Below are 23,867 nucleotides of genomic sequence, written 5' to 3'. Positions count from 1 at the left end.
ATATATATACAGATCCTATCCAGAGCGAGGCATCGCTTTGAAATTTCAGAGCGAGGTTAGGGTTTAGGATCACTTTTCGGTTGCATATCCACATCTCAACCGTTCAGTTTCTAGGTACCAATGTATAGATCATCGCTGCAAAATTTCAATGAAATTGATGGTGTTTAAGGTATCTAACTCGCTTAAACAAATGGATGAACTGAATCTGTCCAACCTGAACCATACTAGCTTTAAGGCAATTATCAATGCCTTAACGACCATCAATTTGGCTGAAATTTTGCAGAGATGATCTATACATTGGTACCTAGAAACTGAACGGTTGAGATGTGGATATGTGACCGACAAGTGACCCTAAACCCTAACCTTGCTCTGAAATTTCAAAGCGATGCCTCGCTCTGAATAGGATCTGTGTATATATATATATATATATATTATTATTATTATTATTAAAAGGAGAGGATTTGTTAACCAAAATTAAAAATTTTGACATATTTAACTTTGAAAAATTAAAAAACTTTGAAAATAAATTAAATTACAAGGGTAAATATGACAATTATAAAATAAATTTTCATTACAAAAATTAAAAATAAATTATCCCACAATCTTACTTTCCTCTCCCACTATTCTCTCCGCAATAACTGTTTTATTTCATTTATTTTTTTTAAATTTTCTTTAAAATACACATGCAGGAGCATGAAGAAGACTAGTGTGTGTGTGTGTATATATATATATTAAATAAACTACCTTAATACAAGTCCTTAGTATTTAGATTCATTGTCCAAAAGATTAGTATTAGGGTTCCTGTTCTAGCTGGTTTGAATGCATCTTAGGTAGTCAGGAGTACTATTACGCTTGCGATTTTATTTTCCATGTAAGAGAAATACGATCACATTAGACAGAAAACAATAGTATACGGATAAGACGAAAGGTTGACGTAAAATGTAAAACAACTAAATGATAACTGGCATGCATGAAGACAACGAAGGCAAGAAGAAGACACATAGCATTCCACCATAAAACGACAGCTTAATTAAGATCAACGAAGTCCTCTCGATCGATCTTCTCCAGAAACAAAGCAAAAACCCAGTTGGGTGTCTTCATCGATAAGATGGATTTATACAGTAGGTTTATAGCAGGGTAGGGTCAAAGATATAGAAAGGGTCAGAACAGTGAGAACACCATTCAAATATCCTAATGTTCTTGGTTTGTCTGTATTCACTTGTAAGTGGCACTAATTTCATCCTAAAGCCATTATATTATAGAAATGAAATCAAAGTTTTTCATGCAACGTAGATTTTTGGCGATTCATGCACACTCTTTTTCGTCCTCTATTCCATCAACATGTTCTGGATCATACATGATTAAGTGGAAATTAATAATACTTTAAAGGAGGATAATCTTAAATAACAGGCTGGCTAGGGACATATTTTCAAATTTCTTGGCCCCATTTTTCTGGGATAGAGACAAGTCCTAGCCATTAAACATCGATCTCGTGGTTCATACTCAGCAGTACAGGCGACCATTGAAATCCTTTATTTCGGTACATTTGAATTGTCGGAACAAGAATTTTTCTGTGAGAGTCCAAGCCAAAAAAGGATAATTGGGGATTTTTCTGATAGGGAATCGGGGTAGTGTCCTGGGAATATTAATAGATATGTGTGTGCTAAATATATGTTGAAGGACTCTACTCACTCTATAACATTTTCGAAGCTTTATATATTTTATGCCGTGTTTACTTATTCAAAATAATAAACTCGTGAATTGATGATGAAGACTTGCAAGAATGAGAATTGTTTGTTTTTCAATTATCGATCGAGTTCTTAAAAAAAATTGAATTAATTAATTGAGACCAGCTTAAATTCTGATTCTCGATCTTTACATTAATAAAGACAAAAGAACTCTTGTTTTTATTATTATTATTATTATTATTATTATTATTTGAATGCACACGCTATATAATAAGATATGATTGATACGACCTCCAAAACAAAACATTTGATCAAGAGTTTTTATTTTTTATTTTTAAAAGGGAGCTAGTGCAGCTGTCTCAAGTTTTAATTAATAAAACTGCAAAATACAATGGGGAATATAAACCATGAACCGCATATTATAATAAGTATCGAGAGAACATCATGAAATAATATCAGGAATCTCCACTAAATTTATGTATTCGACATGCACTAATTAGCAAATAGATTCGACTGCCTACTCTATTTCTATTTTTATTTTTATAGATATCACATGGTATTCTTAAAGGTTTTCTAGGCTCATAGACTAATCCGTGTCAGGAGAGGGGAGTCATGTCAGAACACTTTCCCCTCTAACCACCAAGAATTAATAGATTAGGATTTAATTAACTCTAATCAATGTCGGTGGGATTTGAAGCTGCGTGTAGGGTACCACACGTGGAGGCTTTTACCAACTCGACCAGTTCTATTTTTCTTAACAAAGCGATAACATACCGGAAAGATAACTCTATCACTGTCACGCCTTGAATTTTGAATAAATAAATTCAAATCTAAAACGCGATAACTTAACAAGCAGAAGAAAAACACATAGAAATTTTTTTCAATTAAATTAAGTAACTAAACAAACTGAGCTCACAATGTCAATACCGACTCGTTCTTTAGAGTCACATATTACATTACAAATAGTTTACAAATTAAACTGAATGACAATTCAATAAGTAAACACACCCACCACAACTCACTACACAGCGGAAGACTTAAAACTAAGAGTACCCTTCGACGTCCACGCTACCAAACATACACCTCAGCTTCGACGACAATTAATTGCTATTCTAACCTGCACAATAACTCCTATACAATGGAATAGTGCATCGGGTTGAAACAACAAACCCGGTAAGCTTTTGCAAGCTCGTGTGAGTAAACTCAATTAAAATGACTCACGTCACCCATGCTTATAATTTCTCAGCTCGTGAAATAAATTAAAGCAACGATATTTAACTCCACAAAACACAACCAAACATACAATCACACTCGATAAAAATTAGTAATCCCTGCGTAGAAATTTAGTTCAGGAGATCACCCAAAAAGCATACAATTCAAAAATAGAAATCATAGTAATCCCTGCATAAAATTTAGTTCAGGAGACTACACTAAAATCAATCAATAAAAATTATAGTAATCTCTGCATATAGCTTAGTTCAGGAGATTACTTAAAAATCAATAATAGAAGGAAAAAAGAAACCAATCAATAGAAATGAAAAAGGAAATTAATTAAAGAAATCAACAGCTCATGCTAAAACCAAGACTTCACCCTTCAACTCTGAATCCACCATCTCACAAAATAACTCGTTTCAAAACTCGACATCGTTACCTCTCAAAGGTAACATACATCACCTCACTCGTAGCCCGTCACCACCTAGTGCCTACGGTTATGGCATCCGATACACTCACCTCAATCGTAGCCCGTCACCACCTAAGGTTATGGCATCCGATACACTCACCTTCGTCACTTCTTTGACACTAGATCTATAGAACGAAAACATTTACCAGTCCTATATGACCCAAAATGTTACTCCAAAACTCAAATACTCTTTCTCAAGCAAAATACACTTTTACACAATAATCAACACATCATGATAATTGTATGCTCGTAAGAGAAATGCTCGAAATAACAATTCAATCAACTCTCAATCATTACTTCACCCAATGTCACTCCATCCAATATATATACACACACACACACACACACATACGTAGTCATTCACGAAGGAATGACCACGAATACCAACTATAGTTCATATGTATTAAAACCAAGAAATTCATTTTATACTTAAATTCATTTTCTTACATGTGAGCCGTAGCCCTATGAACCGTAGTTGATCGAGCTCATATTATTTCAAACAAATCTTTATTTTCGAAAACGATTTATAATTATCAATCAATTCCGACAATTAAATAACTCGGTTCGTAAATGAACCACGTGAGATTTACTCACTTCCAAATTCCCTCTGCGTCTTCTTAACAGCTTAAAATACGATTCACAATCGTCTGCCAACTCAAACCATCAATCACCTAACCAAATACGATATTTAACTTAGCGCACAATTCATAAAACACACTTATACAAAGATCCAGCGGTCGGATCTTCACCCATGACCACACAAAGTCATCGGGAGAGTCCTACGATCATTATATCAAAACTACAAGTCGATCGGATGACTCGATCCTTACGGATCACAAACAGAACGATTGAAATTGATCGAAATCGTAAAATTCATAACTACATCAAACGATCTCCAAAAATTATGCATTGTACATTGATATGATCGTATCAACATGTAGAACATAAAAATGGGCAGAAACTTCCCTAGAGGTCCCCGGAGGTGGCTGGAAAAGGCTGCCGGAGTTAGTGGCAGAGCCTCCACCAACCACCGCCAATGGTGTCGGGGCCAGGCTACTCCTCTTCATTTCATCGAGTTGAACAACTTTCCTAACTAGCATGTAAGCTCCAAATGACGAGAAGGGATCGAAATTACCTAGAACCAGTCGAGGTGGCTGGAAAATTTCCAGAAACCGGTGAAGCTCTGACGAGCGTGAAACCGATCACTCCAGGTGCGATCCTTCCTGGAGCAGGCTCATGAGGTTGAGGCGAGTTCAGAGAGCCAAGAATCTCGAAGGTTGGTGGCCGGAAACTCGAGATATTGGCCTTGACTCAAATCGGGTTCTTGGATCGGGTCAGCTGTGCACCGCCGCTTAGATGCCGAGAGAGGATGAGATGTTACCACAAGGAGGTAAAGGAGGAAGAGGCGAATCCAGCGCTAGTGGTAGCTCGTCCAAAGGTAGCAGGACAGCGGAGAATCGCCGGTCGAAGGTGAGAGACGATTTCCGGCATCGGGAGGAGAGAGAGCTCGAGTTTCCCAAAATGGAAAGTTGGAATTTCTGAAATAATTTTCGGAAAAATCCTATATATACCAAAATGTTTTTCCAACTGCCATAACTTCTTCATAAGAACTCCGATTTTTGCATTCCGCATGTCCACGAACTCTTATCGACGCGCTCTACAATTTTTGTGAAGTAAGTTTTCACAGAATCCTAACGTATAAAAATTCAACCCTTGAATCAAAACATTCCACACGAATAATTGTTCAAAATAATTTCCGCTCCACCCTTGAACCACGAAATAACTCTAACGAACACTTAATTAATTCCCGAAAATCATTAGAATTTAATAACGAATTTTCGGGGTCTTACAATCACGAAGAAGCATCATTACAAATAGCACAATTTTCGTACTATGTTGTCCCACAAAAACAAATCAGGCGACCCTACGTTTCATCATGCCACTAGGAGGTTGCATTAGTTTAATCAAGTAAATAGCTTGTTGCCTCGCTAAGTTAGACAATGCACACTGATGTGTGCATACCGAGACAAGCACACATTGGCCTACTACGTATCGGTAAGAACTTATTTCCGGCATAAGCCACAATCTACTAAAAAGCAACAATAAAACAAACCAGGAAAAATAACAGCAGGCCAAAAATGACCCAATGACTCAAACCAGGCCCAATCTCCAACCTAGCCAACGTAGAAATTGCGGGAGCCTAACTGCCAGGCCCAACAGCCCCCTTACTGCCTGCCACCGTCACACCTACTATTGGCGTGAGTCATGCCATGTAATTAGGATTGTTAATATTTGTGTATTATTATGATTATTTTGTTATAATTAGTTTCCTAATAGGTCTTGATGTATCTTGTATATATACTCCGTTCTTGGCACTACTAGAAAAACAGGTCCTTTCACATGGAACACGGAAAGTGTTGTCACAGAGGTTCACACGGACAATTATCTGTATATAAAGTGCTATAGTACACATGGAAATCCGTGTGTATATATTTTCCACACAGACTATTGTGACCACATAAGGTTCAAACTGTGACCCAATATTTTTCAATCCAATTTACACACGGAGTCCCTGTGAAATAAAGTACAATTCAGAGAATCCTGTAAATTTGTCGGAGCGTAAATTAAAAATTCACACTGTTTTCCGTGTGAAATATCTCTTCACACAGATATCTATGTAAAAATATGAATAATAAGATTCCAGCACCAGCTTTTAGTCATGTCAAATAAGTGTAAATTTAATTTACCCACGGTATTCCGTGTGAATATGTAAAAACATAAAATTCTAATATCAGCGTTTAGTCTTATCAAAATTTTCTTTTCACCGTGTATAGGTTACAATAATTTTTCTTCAGTATCCTCTATAAATTCAGCATCACCTTTCCTTCTTCTCCAAAAAATATCATCATCTTTTGTTAACTTTGCCTTCGAACTGAGTTCTGAAGTTCATTCTTTGCATTTTTAGTCTTTCAGTTAATTTTGTCAATGTCTTCTAAGCGTCCAAATAGGAGTCGTAATCATGGACGAAGTCGTATTCGCTCTACATCTCCTCCAAATGATAATTATCTTTGTAACTCCAGTATAGATGAAAATTGAGAATGTATAAGTTGTACGCATCTTATAATAAGAGCATATTGGATTTTATTTTCCTGCCTTTTAGTAATTGTTTGTAAAATTAGGTAGTGTTTGTATTACATTTGCTTGCATGCTAGTGATACACAAATGTTTTATTTCTTTATCTATGTTATGTGAATGTTATAAGTTTTTATGTGTTAAGTATTCATATTCATCTAATAATATAACATTATTATATTTTCGTTGGGAATGTTTGTAATTTTTTTTTTTATAAGTATATAACCTTCTGTCTAACTTTTGTTTAACAATTTCCCACTAATACTTTTTTTTAAATTAAAATTAAATGATGTATATTCCCACGGATTTCCGTGTGAATATTGGTCTATATCTCTTTAATCGTCTACAACCACAACAAAGACATTATTATTGTTTTTATCATTTGCAAAAACACTAAAATCTCTTAAGAGTAGTTCTGCACTTCATAGAGTGTTTGTTTCCCTTCCAAGAGATTTGATCCATTCAGCTGATTTTTCCACGCATAGGAGTTCTTCATGTCTCAAAGATCTAATGATCTGTAAGTTAGGAATCAACAAATTCCCTTTCTTCATCCACCAATTTCATGGAGATCATTGGACTCTTCATCTCTCTACACAATGACCACGGTGATGTCGAGGATTCCCTTTCTTCATCCACCAAACACCCAATCCCTCACCCTCCTCAGACTCTTCTGCTCCACCGATACCCCAACTGAATCCCCACCTGATCCGCAAACCCCAAGACCCAAGCAGCTGCGTCGGGTTCGGAGCCCGGAAAAGCCCAAGGACATTATCTGCAGAATAATGGCCAATCGGGGATGGACGACCTCCAAATTTCCAGATCAGTGTCTCATCAACTCCAGATTTCCAGCAAAAACTCAAGGTACTCGTGAAGTGAAAACTTTTCAATTGATTATGAGTCTCCCATTTTCTGGAACTTCCAAATGTTTTGGTTAATTTGATTTTCAGATGCAACTAATTTCAGTTTGTATTACTTGCATGGATCTTAGATATGCAGGTAAGGGCATCTCTGTGGATGTTGAACACATCAATTTGCATTGATCTTAAGTGGATCTCTGGAAGTCTTTGTTTTCTATCTTATTCTCTGATACCCCTTATGGGCAGATGAAGAAACAGTCTTTTTTAGGAGATTGAGAGATTTGGGTTATCACTTCGGCTCTGGTCAAGCATGTCAAATCCCCTTTGCATCTGGTAAGTGTTTCTCTCTGAATTAGTTGATTGGGTTTTGGGTGGTGTTGATTTGTTTGAATTCTGTTGAAGATATTATTTTTGGGTTGTGGTTGAGTTTTGTGGTCTTAGATCTACAAGTAAATAAATGCCTCTTTGTGGCTGTTGAATGCATTCTTGGATCGATTTGCTAATCTTACTGGGATTGTCTGCAGAAATTCATTAGATGCAAACAAAGACTCAATCTCTACATAACACAGGTTGGATCTCAAGATTATTCCTTCAAGATATGGAGAATGACCATGAAGAACATGAAATTCAAGATCTGCAGAATCACCATGAAGAACAAAAAGAACAGCTATGACTATAATTGAGAATAAACGGAGGAATTTAAAATAAGTATCTAAATATGAATAATTGTAATACATTTATTCTGAAATATAAAGATTAATTATAATTTGGAAATTTGGAAGTTAATATAATTGGGATTCATAGGAGACCCACCTAATATAGCTCACACAGACAAGTTTTCCGTGTGAAAGTGATTTAGCAACGCTCGCAACACGTACAAATTGTGAATCAGTGACTGTACTGTGTGAAACTACTCATACACATAGATTTCTGTGTGTATTTCAATGTATTTACACAGAATTCATCCGTGTGAAAGGAACTGTTTTTCTAGTAGTGTGGAGAAAGTAAATAACATACCAGAAAATCCCAAGTCTCTTGTCCTTTGTTCTACTTGACTTGGTACCAGAGCCGAGATCCATTCGGACTCAGTGGTACTATTTGGTTTCCACTGCGGAGAAAAACAACCCTAGAATTCATCTTGTTCCCTTGTCCTTATGAACATTTGTTTAGTGGGCAAGATGATGTGAGACTGGCATCCGAGTTCTCAAGGCTGGAGTATTTGGGAACGGAACTTGAAAAATAAGACAGCAGCCCACCGACCAGAGAAGAGAATTTGGGCATTCAACTACCGACCGGTCTACCGGATCAATCCGACCGATCCGCAGGAGAGGAAATTCCCAATTCTGTTTTCGATGAAATTTCTGATGCTGATAATGCTGTTTTGAACAATTCTCCTGTCTCTCCCTCACCTGCTCAACTATCACCCGAGGTATGTTCTAATCCTTGTTTATCTAATACTCCTTATGTGTCAGCTAGTGTTCCTTCTTCTGTGTCAGATATTGTTCCCACCAAAACTCTGCCTAGTCGTTCCACCCGTGGTCAGCCCCCAAAACTCTATGAACCTACTCTAAGTGCAAAAGCTAAGTACCCTGTTGCTAATTATGTATCGACCTATAGGCTGTCTAAACTGTATGTAGCCTTTGTGAATCAATTATCTTCTATGTCTCTCCCTAGCAAAGTGTAAGATGCAATGCGGGATGAGAAGTGGATGCAAGCAATGACAGTTGAAATGGATGCTCTTGAGAAGAATTGTACGTGGAAGTTAGTATCCACCCGAGAACAAGACAGTTGGTTGTCGGTGGGTGTACACCGTGAAACATAATTCAGATAGATCGGTGGACAGGTACAAGGCAAGACTAGTGGCTAAAGGCTATATACTCAAAAATATGGAGTGGAGTATGATGAGACATTTGCACCAGTGACCAAAATTAACACAATTCGGGTACTTCTTTTGTTAGCTGCTAATCTTGATTGGCCGTTACAACAGTTTGATGTTAACAATGCATTCTTGCATGGTGATCTGCATGAAGAGGTTTATATGGATTTGCCTCATGGATATGGTACTTCTACTGGAGAGCAGGTGGTGTGCAAATTGAAAAAAATCCCTTTATGGTTTGAAGCAGTCTCCCAGATCTTGGTTTGGCAGGTTCACCAAGTTCATGAAGAAAATTGGGTACCGGCAAAGCAATTCAGATCACACCTTGTTCCTTAAACATCGGTGTGGTAAAGTGATTGCCTTGATTATTTATGTTGATGACATGGTTGTGACAGGTGATGACTTTGAGGAGATTCAAAGGTTACAAGGTCAGTTATCTTCTAAATTTGAGATGAAAGATTTGGGTAATTTGAAATATTTCTTGGGAATTGAAGTTGCTCGTGGGAAGGATTGTATTGTGTTGAGTTAGAGGAAGTATGTTCTCGACTTGCTGGCAGAAACATGTATGCTTGACTGTCAACCTGTTGATACTCCTATTGAGCAGAACCATAGGTTAGCAGAGTATTTGGATCAAGTGCCTACGAATAAAGCAAGATACCAGAGGTTAGTTGGCCGGTTGATTTATTTATCCCACACTAGACATGATCTAGCCTATGCAGTTAGTGTGGTGAGTCAGTTTATGCATAATCCCAGTAAGACTCATATGGATGCTATATTTCATATTTTGCGGTATTTAAAGTCTGCTCCAAGGAATGGATTACTTTTTTCAAAACACAGTCACTTGGATGTTTCCGGGTACACAGATGCAGACTGGGCAGGTAATGTTACAGACCGTAGGTCTACTTCGGGCTATTTCACGTTTGTGGGTGGTAACTTGGTTACTCGGAAGAGCAAGAAACATAAGGTGGTGGCTCGTTCTAGTGTAGAAGCGGAGTATAGAGGAATGGCCCGAGGACTGTGTGAGATGTTGTGGTGAAGAAATTTGTTGAGGGATTTGGGGTTCAATTAGAAAAAGGCTATGCTACTTTATTGTGATAATAAGGCTGCAATTGAAATTGCTCACAATCCTATTCAGTATGATCGCACGAAGCATGTGGAGGTAGATCGACACTTCATTAAAGAGAAGCTGGATGGACAGGTCATTATGTTTCCCTTCGTTCCTACTGAAGAACAGTTGGCGGATATTCTTACAAAGGCTCTTTCGAGTAAAGCCTTCTGTGACTCACTTGACAAGTTAGGCATCCGTGACCGGTATGCACCAACTTGAGGGGGAGTATTGGCGGCCGGTGTGAGTCATGCCATGTAATTAGGATTGTGAATATTTGTGTATTATTAGGATTATTTTGTTATAATTAGTTTCCTAATAGGTCTTGATGTATCTTGTATATATACTCCGTTCTTGGAGAAGATAAATAACATATCAAAAAATCCCAAGTCTCTTGTTCCTTTGTTCTACTCGACTCCTCCATCTACTTTGCACCGCCACCGTCGTCACTCCACTGCAGTCCCCTCACCACCATCCTTGGTCAAACTACATCTGCCCCTCACTGTTCCAGCCAACCTCATCAAAACCAACGCCTCCTCGTCTCTAGGATCCCGGAAGGAAACCAACCTCGCAATTGCGACCACCGTCCAACCTGCACACCATTCAAACCATGGAACCCACCACCACGGTGACCTACTTGAACCAAGCGACATCCATTGATAGTGCAGAATCAACCAACCAGCCCTCGAACTGCACAAGCCAAAGTGAAACCAAACAGACGCCTTGCAAACATGGATCCAAAAGTGCCGACCTGACCTCTCGCCACTTGTTTGTTGTTGAATGCTTGCAAGAGATACCCACCAGAATCCTCGCCATTTGAGAGAAACATCAGGAGGAACCTACAAGCCTAAGAAAGACAGAGCCTATTCAGCTGCACGCGCCACACTCCGACGAGGCCCGAGGCCCACGCCCACACTGATGTGCCGAGGCCCACGCCCACGGGGATGCGCCGCAGGACAAGAAGAGTTGTCGGCGAGGAAAAACCCCAGCTATTAGAGAGAAAACGAGAGCGGCCTGCATCAAGAGTTTATTATGAGTAGTTAAGAAAATCATAACACTGCCATAATAAAGTTAGTGTGAAAGTTTTTTACATGATGCTACGTGCTTCAAAAATGGTTTGAGTTTGCTTGATGTATTTGAGTTTTTTTTAGGGTGAAAAAAGGAGCCAGAGGCCCAAAGCAAAACTTGAAAGGTTTTTACATGATAACTAACAAGCTTTATGGTACTTTTGGGACATATCAGTGGTTTCCAATGGTAAAGTATAAGTTTAAAATGTGGTTAATTTAGTTTGTGGGCGTCCTGGAAACTAAAAAAAAAAAAAAAAAAAAAAAGGTCTGTGGGCGTCCATAGCTCCTTTATCTTCATATTTCCCCATACAAAAGCACTCGTTATGCTTGACGTGCACGCGTGAACGCTTTGACAAAATGATCCTTTTGTTTATCTTTACATGGTTTTGAAACATAATTAGTACACGGGGTTTAAAAATTACTATGATTGTATTTTATGTTCAAATTTGTTTAACAAAAGCTAGCAGAACAGCAAGCTAGGTTCATGAGCAAAATAGTTAAAGGTTCAATTGGATTAATTACAACCAAAAAGCCGGCAGAGATTCTATGCAGATTTTCATTATCACTTGGGATAGGCTTGGATTGCATCTTGTTTTATAGTTTAAAGTAATTAGGCAGGAATGAGGCCCTTCATTGAAGTTGTGTAGTTTGGTACAAACTAAAAGTGTGATGGGAGAAACCGAGGAAGTTTCAATACATGGTGGAAGAGCATAAACTTTTTAAAATAAAATCTTACACTTAATTGTATTTTGACAATAGGGGATTAACGTTTTAACAATATCAGTTGTATGACGTACACCAATAAGCAATAGTATTGAAGCATCACAGAAAATGCTAGTCTTTAATTTGACTCAACAGGAGAGAAGCAGATTGAACTTGTAAATGAAAGTAGAATCGAAGAACCTTAGGCAGTAGCCAAACGGCGTTGAGGAGGGTTACTTGACCTTTACGAACAGTTGGTGTCAATTTGACCTACTAACCCACCCTTCTAAAGCACATGCAACACTAGAATTGAAGAAACTTATGGCTAATGTAAAAGTAGAACTATGCTAACATCGTACTTGGTTATCTTTTTCTATAGGTTCTGATATAGTGATATTTTTCGACAAATTTTTTTACTACGCCACACAGTAAGAATCACAAAATTGATTAGAGCAAGTTGATTGGATTTTGAATACATTTTCATTAATTTTTCTTATGGTCTGGAAGCAACACTTTCTGACTTTTAGTTATAATTAACAACAATGCAAGTTATTTGTTTAATTGAAAAATAATTACGAAAGATACTGAAATAGGATAGGCTAAATTAAGTACGTACGAGGAGACGGTAGAAGCTTAATCAAAGCCTCAAACAAAGGGGCTAACAATTTTTGACTCCCTTAATATATCGAGGTGATGATAGTATAAATGACCCTACAACGCTTTTTTGTCAAATATTGCAGCTTCTGTTCGTAACATTGCTGAGATCTGCCATTAAGTTTATAGGGTCCATCGATCTGGACCATCTTCTGAATTCGATCCGGTATATTTTGCAACATGGATATCTAGCTCGGGATAGGATTTTCAGATAACTGAATATGAGACTACAAACTCACACGATCCATCAAGAAATATATGAAAAAAATAAAAAAATAAATTACACAGTCGATCGAAAGCTAAGGTTGATGAAAGTTAAGAGTTTTTGATGTTTGATTTTCTAATCTAATATAAGCTGCTCATGATTTACATTGAGTTAGAACTCAATAGCTCTTTGTAAAAAAGAGAAAATTACCACATGGCTTTTCTTTCAAATGGATCTTGCTTTGTTTACTTGTAATATATCACAATATCACAACTTGTACGTACTTAGCCTATACGGCATGATTTCCTGCATGGATCATTTTGAATTTATAATTTGTAATCGAGACTCGATGCCAAAGTTTATAAAGTATGGTAGGTATCGAGTCGATGATGAAAATGCTTAAAAGTTACATACCCACAACAAGAAAAGATCTAGAGCTTTAATGAAAAAAGCTTCAATCGATCTTCTTGTTGCTCTAATGTTCCATCACTTACATGAATCTTGCCATGCATACATGCGCTTTTCACGTCCCTTTTCTCTTTCTCCCTCTGTCTTGTTCCTTTCATGATGTGGTTTTTTCAGGTCATCAGTTGCTGCGATATGAAAACTACGAGTCATGGACCAATTAAACAGTCATTTATACAATTTGGTTCAAATTAAAGAGCTATTGGAATATGACTGGCCTGTATAGCTAAGCTAGGTCTCATAGTTAATTAGGTGAGAAGTGGATATCTCATACTTTTCTAATAGGGTTCCCATCTCCCTTTGGCAACCTCACTACAAAAGGTGATTCCATTTCTTTAATTTGCAAATTGTGCATGACAGAGACACAAGAGGGTGGCCAGCGGGATACCACGATTTCAACTCTTAAAACCATCCAAACCCAAAGAAAGATTGTATTGATGGACGTTCCTGCCACAACATAAGGAGAATGGAATCACATCCATGTGAGATAGGAAATCGATATTTCTGCACAAAAACGATGGATAGAAGAACATATACAAACCCTAAGATTGAAACAACAATAACGTAATCACGAACACATAAATAAATTATTGAACTATCGGTTGATGTAAAATCTTATATTAATTAGGTTGTAATAATAGTTTATATAATAACGTAATCACAAACGTATAAATGAATGATTGACAACCGTTGATTGATGTAAATCTTATATTAATGTTGTTTATACGAATTTTTAACTAGAGTACTAGACATTCATGCATGTATTTATAGTGAAAGAGAAACTAGACTTCATCATCTTCAGCAAATTAAGTAAAGAAAAAGAAAAGATCATTGTGCTAGGAAAAGTAATGTTCATAAAGGAGACTTTTTAATGTAAAAGTAGAAAGAACACTAAGCCAACTATCTGATCGAATTAGATGACACAATGTGGATTTTGATATTCCACACGTCTAATATAATTTTTGGAAATAACTATAGATAGAAGTCATTAATTTTAGGGTTTGTAGCCTATGAATTTTAACAATATCGTGTCAAATTAAACAATCAAATTCTTCTATTTCCAGTTGCTAGGAGTGGCCAGCTCATTAAAACACTGTTCGTTCTCATTCTCAAAAAAAAAAAAAAAAAAAAAAAACACTATCTGTTAAAAGGAACAAATCGCAACCAACTAGTGAACTAGGCAGTGGCGGATCTAGGATCCAATTCTTGTATAGGCTAATTATAAGTGCACAATTTATTTATTGAACCTAGTGGGAGGCTCATCCTCGCACCTTTATTATTTTAAATCAAAACATACAACATAGGGGACATAAAACCAAACCCCGTAAATTAAAAACTACAAGCATACATTTGTTGTAAAAGAACAAGAAGCAACTAAATCGTAAAGGCTCACTCACTTCAAACTCCGCAATCACTACAAATCTACAATGTCAGCTGAAATGGGAAGGTCAAGTGAAATGGATTCAACCAGAGGGCAACTCAATGTAATACGCCTAATGCCCAGAATCAAAACATAAGTGGTCAAGTGGCTCTGAGGTTAAATTTGGTTCTTAAATCAGTGAGATAGCATAGAGATGCAAATGATTAATAAAAAAGTGGAGCAACCCACATTAAGAAAATCGAACAAGACAAGAAATTGGCGTAAAGGAGAGTGAGAGAAACTTTGGGTAGTTGGGCACTGGATCAAGCAATGGAAGGGAGAGGTGGAGAAGAAAAGGCGGAGGAGGGTCTGATATTTCTGTTGAGTGAAACATAGGCGAGGAAGCGAAGAGAGGAGAGAAGCACTCGATGTCTTGACCACAGAGGAGAGAAGTGAGCTGCTGTGACTGGGGGAGTCGCGACTTTTTCCTCCCAATTTTTTTTTTTTCCTTTGGATATGGGCTGGAGGTGTGTGTGTGTGTATATATATATGTATGTATGTATGTATATATATATATATATGTATGTATGTATATATATATATGTATATATACATATATATATATATATATATGTGTGTGTGTGTGCATATAAATAGTAGTTTTTTGCCCAAAAAACTGTCTAGGCTTGAGCCCATACAGCCCTCAACTTAGTTCCGCCCCTGGAACTAGGTACGAAACAATTTCAAAGTTTTACAAAATCATAAGAATCTGAAAAATGGTCTTAAGCGGTGATGGGAGGCAATGAGCATGAATAAATTGCTCGACGGCCAGATCAACATTGATTGATTTAGCTTGACCACCTGCTATTCCAAATTTCAAAACTCATCTGCCTCAAACGAAGCATTAATATGAAAGAATCATTGATAAAAAAACATGCCCACGTTTTGAACTAAGATTCTCTAATCACACTAATTGCGTACTGTTCTCTTTTCAGGACCAATGAAGGGATTTAGTGAATTAATTCTTGTATGTGTTTTGGTGGACACTTAGTTTGTTGCCACTGTGAAGAATGCGTTGGACTGTTGGTTGGAACTGGGAACCTGTTCCTGTGTTACCGAGTGACCTTTATTGCTCCAAAAGAAAATGAAACTATAAAATGATGGCCGGGCCGCCATGTACTAGTTAAACAATGTTTTCCGATCCTTTAGATGTCCGAATAAAGCCTCGCAAAATAATTGCTTCATGTATTGTTTTTTCTTGTGACCTGCGATGATTAACCAGTCAGAAGAATAGAAACTCTCTGATAGGGTTATAATCTGTTTCTCAGCACCCAAGCAAAAGATGAAAAGATCACGGAAATATTATACATAGTAGCGCTATAATGCTTAGTGTACGGGTCTAAACTCTTCAAATCCGTTTGTTTCTATATATCACACTGCAACATGAGGTCTCCAACAAATGATGTATGATTTCTAATGGAACTAAAATTATTTTTCACATGCCCAAAAAAGGAGATTGGTTCTTATGGGTTATGATGTTACTCTCAAGACCAAACTTTCTTGATACTCTCATTCCCAACTCTTGTATATTTAGGCTTTGTTTGTTTCGCGGATTTGAGGACTTGGAAAAAAAAAGTTATTCATTTCCTTTGTTGGGGTAAACTCATTTCACTCAAACTTCATGGGATTGAGTTTCCCATCCCATTTCCCAGCATTAATTGCAATAATTTTGGACAATAATACCCCAGCATTAATTACTTGAGTATCATTGGTAGTGTTGAAAATTCATTCTAGGTTGTTTTTATTTTAAAATAGAATGATATTATTGAAACATTAATATATTTTTACTTTCATTTCCTGCACCAACCAAACATCGGAAGGAAATCAAATGGTCTTTCCTGGATGCTTTCCCTGCCTTACCAAACACAGGAAAATAAATCTGACAGGAAAAGACAAGGGAATTGATTTCCCTTCCGTAAACCAAACGAGGCCTTAGAGCTCAATTACGTAAGAAGGCTCTTGCAACGTAACACTTTTATAAAAGCGATTTTGTTACAAGCACAAAGAAGGTTCCTTTGTAAAAAATTTCAAGCACTTACTGCAAAAGCACTTGCAATAGTTTTTTTTTTTTTTTTTTTTTTTGATCAAATGCAAAGTTTTTTTAGGACTTCAAAAAAATCACCAAAAGTACCTTTTATATGTTTGGACTTAGAGTTTGGCCCAACCTCAAATCCAAGCTCTTGCTGAGCCCAAGACCTGTATATATTTGCTAAAAAACTTGGCCATCACGGTTTAAAAACGGTACACCCACAAAGCCCACCAAAGAAAAATACACTCCTCCACAACCTCCCCAAAACCTCACAGTCTCACGGCGTCGCCTTCCGTTCCCGCCGTTCACCGGAGCATTAGAACCACAGAGTTCCGGCGAGTATGGACTTAGACGACCTCGAAGGGCCGAGCAAGCCTGCTCGGGTCTCCAGGTTCATGCCCCGGTCCAAAAACGCCCCACCGAAACCGAAACCCGAACCCGCCGTCAAAAAGGAACCTGCAAAACCGGTCCCAAACTCCGAGCCGGAACCGCCGCAGCTGCTCAAGCCCAAGCCGGAAGCACTCGATGACGTGGCGGTTCTCGCAGTGCCGGAGAAGAAAGAAGAGAAGCAAGAAGAAGGCGCCAATGGAGATGATTCAAATGGCGCCGTGAAAATGGACACCGATGGAGAAGCGAAGGAGGACGACGATCCTATGGAAGAAGACGACGCTGAAGACACCGTCGTTCGTGAAATTGACGTCTTCTTTAACCCTAGGGTCGATTCCAACACTCAGGTCTGTCACTCTCTGTGTCCTAGACTCTAATCTGTCTCAATTTCCCCTAATTCGTTTTTCAATTTGGGATTTCCAGTTGTACGTTTTGCAATATCCTCTGAGGCCTCGGTGGCGGCCGTACGAGTTGGAGAATCGGTGCGAGGAGGTGAGATTTTCGGCTTCGGATGACTGTTGTATTGAGCATTTGCTTTGAGAAGAGTTGCAGGTAGTGACATTGGGATTCTTTTTTACAGATAAGAGTGAAACCTGCCACTGCTGAAGTGGAGGTGGATTTGTCTCTAGATGTTTACTCGAAGAATTGTGATCAAGAGTTTGCTGACAGGCTCAAAATGACAAAGCAGGTCGATTTCTTATGCATATGAACTTTGAATGTTGTGACATTGTTGCCTATAGTTTTATGTTAAGTAATGGGGTAGTGTGTTCTTGTGCTTTTTCTTAGACTTTGGCTACAGAATGGGATCCCTGCCGTTCAACCGGCTATGCCGTTGGGGTTTTGATGGGCAACAAGGTATGTATTGCAGTATCATCCTACTTTTGTGATATGTGGATACTCATCGTACTTATGCCATCTCTTAGTTCCTGACAAAGTCTGCCAAAAGCATGAGCATCTTAGGGAACAAAACTAAGGATTTTCGGTTTGTTAAATGTGTCACATAATTCTAATCCCCAAGGTAGTTCATTAAAAAAAGGTGCTTTTGATATGTAATTTGGACATTTATGAATTTATGGGATTGCTTGGTTGATGGAAACTATGCATTTGGCCTCACTGAATGTATGTATAATCTAAATTTTGTTTCATGATTTTCATGGACTGTGCCATTCCCTTGGTAGAAACGTGTGTGGGTTGACTTATTGATGTTGGGTCGTTGAAAATGTGTCGCACTTTCTTCATCTTGCAGTTACACTTGAATCCTGTTCATGCAGTTGTGCAGCTCCGACCATCACTGGAGCATTTAAAGCCTGGTGGCTCAAAAAGGAAGGGCAAGGCCACAGGGGATGCAGAAGTTACAGTTAAAAGAGAGATTTATAGTGAGGAAAGATCTTTGGCTCCATCAAAGAAACAGGTACTCTCTTTCATCCCAGAGATTGACTGTGTATCACAAGTTTTGGTTCTATATTCTCTTCTGTTATTTAGCTCTAATCCATAACACTTAACTGAATTCTATGTTATGAAACTAACAATCATCTATTTCTGTTCCAGAACAAGCGTGTGGAGTCCTCAACTGAAGATGAAGAGGTATGTGAATGTGCTATATGAGTTCTGATTTCGTAAGAAAGGTTGATATACAACAATGGTTTGCTATAATTAGCCATTACTAGCGTTTCCCTTTATTTTGCTTTTCATTTTATTGTTCTTGATTGTTTTTGTTTTTACTGCAGCCATAATTTTTGGCTTTATATGTAAGGAAGTTAATTCTTTTATGGATTCATGATTCAATCCTGTAACTCAACATAAGTCCTGTAACTCTTGTTTTCCTTTCTGTTGAATCCTTTGACTCAAGATTCAATCTAATGATTTTCGCATCTTTGATTACTTCTATTGGGTCTTTAACATCCTTTATCTTCTAATTTGTTGATAGCTTGAGGAACAAACAAATTGGTCATTTTTCTTCATTGTTATGTCGACAATTTTTCATGCTTTTGGATTGTGGTTCTACATTGTTGTTGTTTTATTTCTGATATACTACGGGTCATACATCTCTTTCGTTTTGTTAGAAAGTACTTTATCAAACTTGAGAAACTCTGCTGGTGAGATTCTTCTTTTGATTTTGGTTTTTTTGGTGGTTTTTTTTTTTTTTGAGAATGTTGGCGGTTATTCTTTATCTTACCTGATGCGGATAAAAAAAATTTGTATGCCGTGTGGAGAAACAATGGGAATAATATTAATCTTTATCATGATAACAAGTAGACATGCCACTATAGCAATCTTTATTAAACATTGCAGAACTGTGGTCTGTTTGACGTGTTACATATGTCAATCATATTGTCTTCTATCCAAGTTTGAGTTTCTAAATGATCCAGTATGGATTGCAGTGGTTGATTTTACTAGACCAGTTGTGTGTGTGTGTGTATGGTATATTATACTCTGCATCAATATGTATCATGTATCTGTTTTTCCTCTTCCAGAGTTGGGTTCCACTTGAGTACCAGGGCTCAGAAAGTGATTTTTCAGCTAGATATTTAAAAAGAATGGTGGTACAAGAAAGTTCTCCTATAGAATTTACAATGACTCCGTATGTCCTGTTCCTACCCAGTACTTACATTTTCATTTATTCTTCAGAGTATTTAAATAAGCCAAACTGATGTTTGAATGGTTACTACTTTTGAAGGTATGACTATGTTAACTCTTTGTGTCCTAGAACGTGCAAAGGCTCTTCCAAAAGGTGCGATCATTTCATATTATTGGGTTTTCATTTTCATTTCTCTTTATTGGAAAAATCTTAATATGTTATGCCCATTTATTGAGCTTCCCTTTTAAATGCATTATCATTAAATAGGCTGGAAAAAAAAGTTATATATATATATATATATATTTTTTTTTTTTTTTGAAAAGGGAAGCAAAGTTTTTTGTTAATCACATGGTTTTGTATTCATTTGATGTGTATCTTTATATATTTATTTGTTTGCTTCAGTCACAACTCACAACTAATGAATAGAAACTTGCCTGCTTTTGATTTTAATTTGAAAGACATGAATTGATGTTGTTTCAGGGCTCTGCTAAACCTGCCTCTGGAGGAGCGTATCCAGAAGTTGCTTGTTGAGGTTTGTTGCAACTTGAGATTTCTTTGATTGTTGTTGTGAGTATAGTTCCCACATATGGGATTCAAAGCCTTTATATTGGGACTCTCCACCCATTGCCATTTGGTGTTGGGTTGGATGCTTCAACTTTAACATGATATTACCGTGGTAAATTTGAAGGTAGTGCATGTCTTTATGGTCTCACCTGGGATCACCTTTTCAAGCATATCAACCTGCAGGGCCATATCTTCAGTTATGGCCTTGATGTCTGAAAAGTTTTTTAAGTAACCAAGCAATTTTCCATTAATTAAGGATTAATTCTGCCTTAACAGGAACCTATAGCTCGCCGGTTCAGTGATCTTAAGAAGTACTATGCTCCTCGTAACCAGGAAAAAGAACTTTTGGATGTCCTTCAAAAGCATGGTCTATTGCTGCGTGATCTCTGGGTTCCAAAAACTGCATTGCTATATCCCAAGAAAGAGGGTTCGTCTAGAAAGAAAGAAGATGACAATCTGCGTACAGCTAGAAATTACATTCTAAATTCATTCTGGAAGAACCCTGTAATTAGTCATTCAGAACTAAACGTCTACCCACCCCTAAAGCCTCATTTTGACAATACCTTGAAAGTCTTAGCTGTATACAGACCTTCGACTCGAGATTGGAAATTTAAAGAGCAATCAGACGTGTCATTTGCAGAACTCTATCCAGAGATTTCTGAAAGCCAGGAACAGATCTGGGAAAGGATGGATAAACAATTGGTGGAAGCCCTTAAGCCTCACCGTGATATGAAGAATGCTAGCATGAATAGTAAGATTGGGAAATCACCAAATTCTGATAAAGGTCCTAGTAAAAGTGCAAGTGGAGTTCCCAGTGGAGGAGTGAGAACCATGTCAGATGAAACCCGAGCAGCTCTACCTGATGCCATCAAGGAAGTTCTTCAGAAACACAAGGTTTGCAAGTAAGATATTGGAGCTTTAACCTTTGCACATTTCACGTTGCAGAGAAACTATATCCGTTTTTATTATTCATTGATTTATTTTAACCCAGAAGGTGGCTTTATGCTGAAGAAATTTTCTGTAGCAGACATATTGGACTCAAAATATAATTGCTAACTCTGGCTAGCATCACAAGGTTCAAAATTTTCTATGGGCCTTATCATAATGAAATAGGACCAGTTCTTTCTTAAAAACAAAATAAAAAGAAATCATAATAATTATGAAAATAGGACCTGTTGACACTTAATTCCTGTGTTAAACCTTTCTACTTCTCATGCCACCTGTTATATTTTTACCATTTTTTTTATCGTGCTTGCTATTTAATGCATAGGTTTCATATAGCAGTTTTTTATTTTTTTTAAAACCAAATTTCTGGCCAATCTGTCATTGGTTTTTGGTAGTTGTGCTACTTATGCATAACACATCAATTACTTCAATTTATCAGGTACAAATGTACAAGGGATAATTAGTGGTTAAAAATGTCGGATTGATTTGAATATGCACGTTTAATCAATCAAGAATGTATATTGAACTCAACAGTTAGAATCACTTACAAACAGAACAGACCCTATAAGTAGTTATAAGGTGGTGTAGAAGATTTTTAACTTTATGTTAAGTGTATTTCAATCTTCTCCCTATGAGCATTTTTGCTCTTCAATGAAGTGCCTCTCATGTGATACTTTCTTATTCTCTTGTTTGTTTGATGAGGATAGCCTGGGAGAAACCTTTTTTTTAAGCTCATTTTGAGATTGCTGGAGGCAGATATTAGAGTTAAAAGTACACTTTTCTAGTCGAAGTGGAAAAAAAAAATTGACGAATAAACACTCATGAAGGATGAATTGGTGTTTCTCGTAAGGATCTTTGTAGGTGCTTGTGTGATTTGTGACAAAAAATCTTGCTCTTTATATGATTTGGTGAAAGAGGTTGGTGAGGAAAGAAATAGGAAGGGAAGTAGTTTGGATTTTGGATCACTATATGAGTATTCTTGTGATCAAAATATTTTTGTAGCCAGGGTATCTATAGATGCTTGATGTTTGTTCATACTATGATACTTAGTCATTAAAGTTTCTTTTCAAATCTTTTTTATTTGACTGATATGCAACTTTCTTGGCAGCTTTCAGCTGATATGTGATGGATTACGTAATTTGACAGTCGACAGAATGCAGCATCCAAAAGTTGATCCTAAGAGTAAAAAGTTAACAGCTGCAAGGAATGGCCTTGAGGCTCCTCCAGAAGAGCTGCAGAAAGTCATAACACAAGTTGCAGTGAACATTCATGGTTCATATGTCCTGATATCATCGCCAGACCACCCAGAGCATGACCAGTTAAGGTTGGTCTCGTTCTCTTCTATATATTGACTATTAGGTGTTGGAACTGTATTGTGTTCTCAAAGAGGTTGTAAGAATCATTCATTGCATTTTTTTAAGTGCAACTATAGTGATGTTGTGGTGTCTGTTACAAGGTTATTTCCTAATGATCTATCCTTGGTTGTTCGTGCAGGGATGTTGTAATTAAACTTCTACAAGGTAAGAATAAAGGGCCACTTAAAAAGCTGGATGTTACTATAGCTGCTAAGGAGGAACTTGGGAGGGAAATCAGTAATAATGAATATAGCAAGGTAAGTTGTATTTTATGTTTGTAATCTGGCACCTATCGTCACCTTTCTCCTTTCTCCAGGCATGGGAATTCTTTTATTTTTTCTTTTCACAAGAAAATAAGACTAGGCATTAAAATCCTGAGAAAAGCACATTGCATTCCTTTTTTTCTTTTCAGAAGAAAATAAGACTGGGCATTAAAATCCTGAGAAAAGCACATTGCATTCCTTTTTTGTTCCTTAGGATTCCTCTTGTATTTTATGTTTGTAATCTGGCACCTATCGTCACCTTTCTCCTTTCTCCAGGCATGGGAATTCTTTTATTTTTTCTTTTCAGAAGAAAATAAGACTAGGCATTAAAATCCTGAGAAAAGCACATTGCATTCCTTTTTTGTTCCTTAGGATTCCTCTGATACTGAGATATGTATTCTTCTTCTGCAGGTCATGACTGAACTTTGTGTGTCTAAAGGTTCTCAATGGTACCTGAAAAGTGGGGATGGCGGGCCGAAATAATACTGGAGAAACTGATGATTGAATTGATGACATTATTTTTTCGCGGTTCAAGGAAACTACATTGTAGTTTTATGTTTATGGCGACACTAGTGTGTGTGGACGCACTTTGATATATTTAAAGCTATGAATGTTTTCTTTGATCGACGTTTGGTAAATGACCAATGAAACAAACAAACCATTAGACCATCTCCAACAGATTGGTCTTTTGCCACCTGACATTCCAACGAATACTTTTGAAGGTCCAAATTGTTCTCCAACGGATATGCCTTATCCACGTGGATTTGACATTGGCCTCTCCTCTGTCAAATTTGACAGTGTCTTCTCCTTCTGTCTTTCATTTTTTTATTGTTTCTCAGTGCGTCTCTCTCCTTCATTCTCGCTTCTTTCTTCCTTCATCTCACCCAGAACCGA

General features: G+C 37.3%; 1 protein-coding gene across 1 annotated transcript; it reads left to right on the top strand.

Annotated features, from left to right (window-relative positions):
* Nucleotides 1–17,094: 17,094 nt before the first annotated feature.
* Nucleotides 17,095–23,596, top strand: LOC112188010 (DNA-directed RNA polymerase III subunit RPC5). Its single transcript, XM_024327014.2, has 13 exons — nucleotides 17,095–17,615; nucleotides 17,692–17,760; nucleotides 17,849–17,956; nucleotides 18,055–18,123; nucleotides 18,515–18,679; nucleotides 18,817–18,852; nucleotides 19,743–19,849; nucleotides 19,946–19,999; nucleotides 20,327–20,378; nucleotides 20,687–21,312; nucleotides 22,464–22,679; nucleotides 22,850–22,967; nucleotides 23,385–23,596. The coding sequence occupies exons 1-13, from the start codon at nucleotides 17,223–17,225 to the stop codon at nucleotides 23,454–23,456; spliced, it is 2,085 nt and encodes a 694-aa protein (XP_024182782.1). The 5' UTR covers nucleotides 17,095–17,222; the 3' UTR covers nucleotides 23,457–23,596.
* The last annotated feature ends 271 nt before the right edge of the window (nucleotides 23,597–23,867 follow it).

The sequence above is a fragment of the Rosa chinensis genome, chromosome 2, assembly GCF_002994745.2.
Source record: "Rosa chinensis cultivar Old Blush chromosome 2, RchiOBHm-V2, whole genome shotgun sequence".
NCBI lineage: Eukaryota > Viridiplantae > Streptophyta > Magnoliopsida > Rosales > Rosaceae > Rosa > Rosa chinensis.
This window is presented reverse-complemented; position numbering and strand designations above follow the sequence as displayed.